The sequence below is a fragment of the Vollenhovia emeryi genome, unplaced genomic scaffold, assembly GCF_000949405.1.
Source record: "Vollenhovia emeryi isolate VEMERY1.0 unplaced genomic scaffold, V.emery_V1.0 DF944993.1, whole genome shotgun sequence".
Taxonomy (NCBI): Eukaryota; Metazoa; Arthropoda; class Insecta; order Hymenoptera; family Formicidae; genus Vollenhovia; species Vollenhovia emeryi.
In genome coordinates this window covers 1-2,317 of record NW_011961373.1, presented here as the reverse complement: position 1 = coordinate 2,317, position 2,317 = coordinate 1, and the positions used below count along the sequence as shown (strand labels likewise).

At 38.6% G+C, this 2,317-nt stretch overlaps 1 protein-coding gene across 1 annotated transcript; it reads right to left on the bottom strand.

Annotated features, from left to right (window-relative positions):
- Nucleotides 1-765: 765 nt before the first annotated feature.
- LOC105562217 (RNA-directed DNA polymerase from mobile element jockey-like) lies at nt 766-1,170 on the bottom strand. The gene has a single exon (XM_012012876.1). The coding sequence runs from the start codon at nt 1,168-1,170 to the stop codon at nt 766-768; it is 405 nt and encodes a 134-aa protein (XP_011868266.1).
- Nucleotides 1,171-2,317: the final 1,147 nt, after the last annotated feature.

Here is a 2,317-nt window from a genome sequence, read left to right as displayed (position 1 = left end):
GGGGGTGAAAAACAGTTTTTCGCGAATATCTTTGAAAATATTGATTTTTCGGCATACATAGTTATTATGAAATTTGTAGCTTATGAAATTTGCTACAAAAAAGGTCTTATTACTTATTTTACCAGAACCAACCGTTTTTTAGTAAAACGGTAAATAAAGGGTCCCCATAGCTGTCGTGCAAGTGTATGTGAAGCTAGCGTCTCATTTCGTGGAAACTCATTAACTATTGAGAGTTCTGGCTTCTTTTATAATAGTTCTAGAGTTCCTGATACATTAAACACATAGTTCTGGCCTTTAAAGCCAAAAAATCGATTAGTGCAAAGTGAGACGCCAACTTCACCCAGCGTCTCACTTTGTCCTCCGCCTATTTCCCGACGGCTATTTATCGGATTTCAAGCGCCCTAGAGTTCTACAATAGTTCTAGCAAGAGTTCTGGTGAAAAAACGTTGTTTTTCAATTTTTAAATTATTTTTATCAGTCGAGAGATACATCTTAATACGGACGAACGTGAAACGCTGGTCGAAATCTCAGAGTTCTGGCTATTCTAAAACAGTTCTAGTGTAGTTCCGAACCTATTCTTATGTTTTCTGAAGAGTTCTATGCGCTGGCATACTTGCATAATTTTTTAAAAAATTTAGTCATGGCTTCCGGATGGTTGCCGCGTTGAGACATTGTTTCAAAGGACAATATCTCGCTGTATACCAAAATCCAGCCCTATGGGAATTTTTCCGAAGTTTGGCCTTATTTTTGTCTAATTTGACTGGGCTACCTGCCCTTCTCGTTATCACGCCGGGAACCCCAACTCGTGTGCCACGCGTTGAAGTCCCCGGCCACGAGGACCGGCTTCGGACCCAGACGTGTTAACGTCCGTCCCACGTCCGACAGCCAGCCATCAAACAGAGCAGGGCGTCTGGTGGGCCTTAAATAGACCCCAACGACCGCGATGGGCCCCCATTGAACGGCAACGTGCCGTTCCCTACTCTCGATGGGGGTCGTGCCGGACCCTCCCGGCACCGACCGCCATCGGATCGCAACCGAGTCCCCCGCCTGCCCGTTATCAACAGCCCAATATGGGCTGTCTCTCGGGGGGCGGTGGGGCTCGGCCACGATCGCCAACGTGAACCCCCGGTGGCGTACCGTACTAGCGCCGTACCAGTGGCGTACTAGCATGCGCGAGTCTACATCGAGGGAATATCGTAAGAATTTTCTCGTAAACTGTGTTTACGACTCAATGAGCCTACGATATTTGTAAAATGTATTTTAATAATTACTTTTTATTAATTATTATAAATAAGTAGGTATACACAGGTACAATGTATTCTACTAAAATAATATTATCGGTAGTAAGCAAGCACCGGTTAACTTATGAACATGACTTTAAATGGTTGGAATCTGAAATTTTATAATACATAATGAAAAACATACATATAAACGCGAAATTGGTGAGATGTTCTTCATAAAAAAGCAAAAGAACGCTATCAACTTAAAAAAGGACACTAAAAATCTAAATTCCGTATATGATAAAGTGTTAGAATATATGTGATTCTGTATTTATTGTTTATATTACGTTTGATCGTGCACTCATTATTTTTCTCATTCGTCTTATTTATTTCGTTATCCGATAGTTCAATTTGATTTCTCCCGTCCAACACATGTCTCTTGATAACTACATTTGTCATTCGTAAGTTCAATCTGACATCTCGTCTAACACACCTCTCTCGATACTTTTATTTGTGTCTTACAATTAATAATGCAACTTTAATCGACTCTGCACCCTTCAACCAAAGAGTGCAATCATGTTTTGAATAATATGTAAGTTTATTTATTTAGTTATTTTATATTTATTCCTATTTATTCCTACTTATTCTTATTTATTCTTATTTATTTTTATTCATTCTTGATATTTATTAATTCGTAATAACGTATAGTGTAATGACTCTCTTGCTTGTTCACAGCTTATTATCATAACGATATTGGCCAAACGAGCGAATGAGATCAGTAACAATGGTGTGAACAGGTATAGATTTACAATTTACTTTCGCTATAACTACTTTTCCCTTTTTATTGCTTCCTCATAGAGGAAGCTTTGTTTTCGTGAAAAAATTTTTTTCAGTTTTCAATGCCATTATGTTTAGAATGTTGTAAAACGTCGAAAAAACTGGTTTTTACAATCTGTGCAGATTTTGGTCCGTATTTTTGTACGCGATCTCACTAATTTTTGAGATATCGCCTTCTACTTTGACATATTAATAGAGTGTCATTAAAAGATGGCTGGTATTGTATTTGACGATAATCGGTGCAAGGGTTCAGTTTATAC

Bases quoted from the DNA above. Each gene is read 5' to 3' on its own strand.
- LOC105562217 (XM_012012876.1), bottom strand. From the start codon at position 1,170: ATGCTAGTACGCCACTGGTACGGCGCTAGTACGGTACGCCACCGGGGG.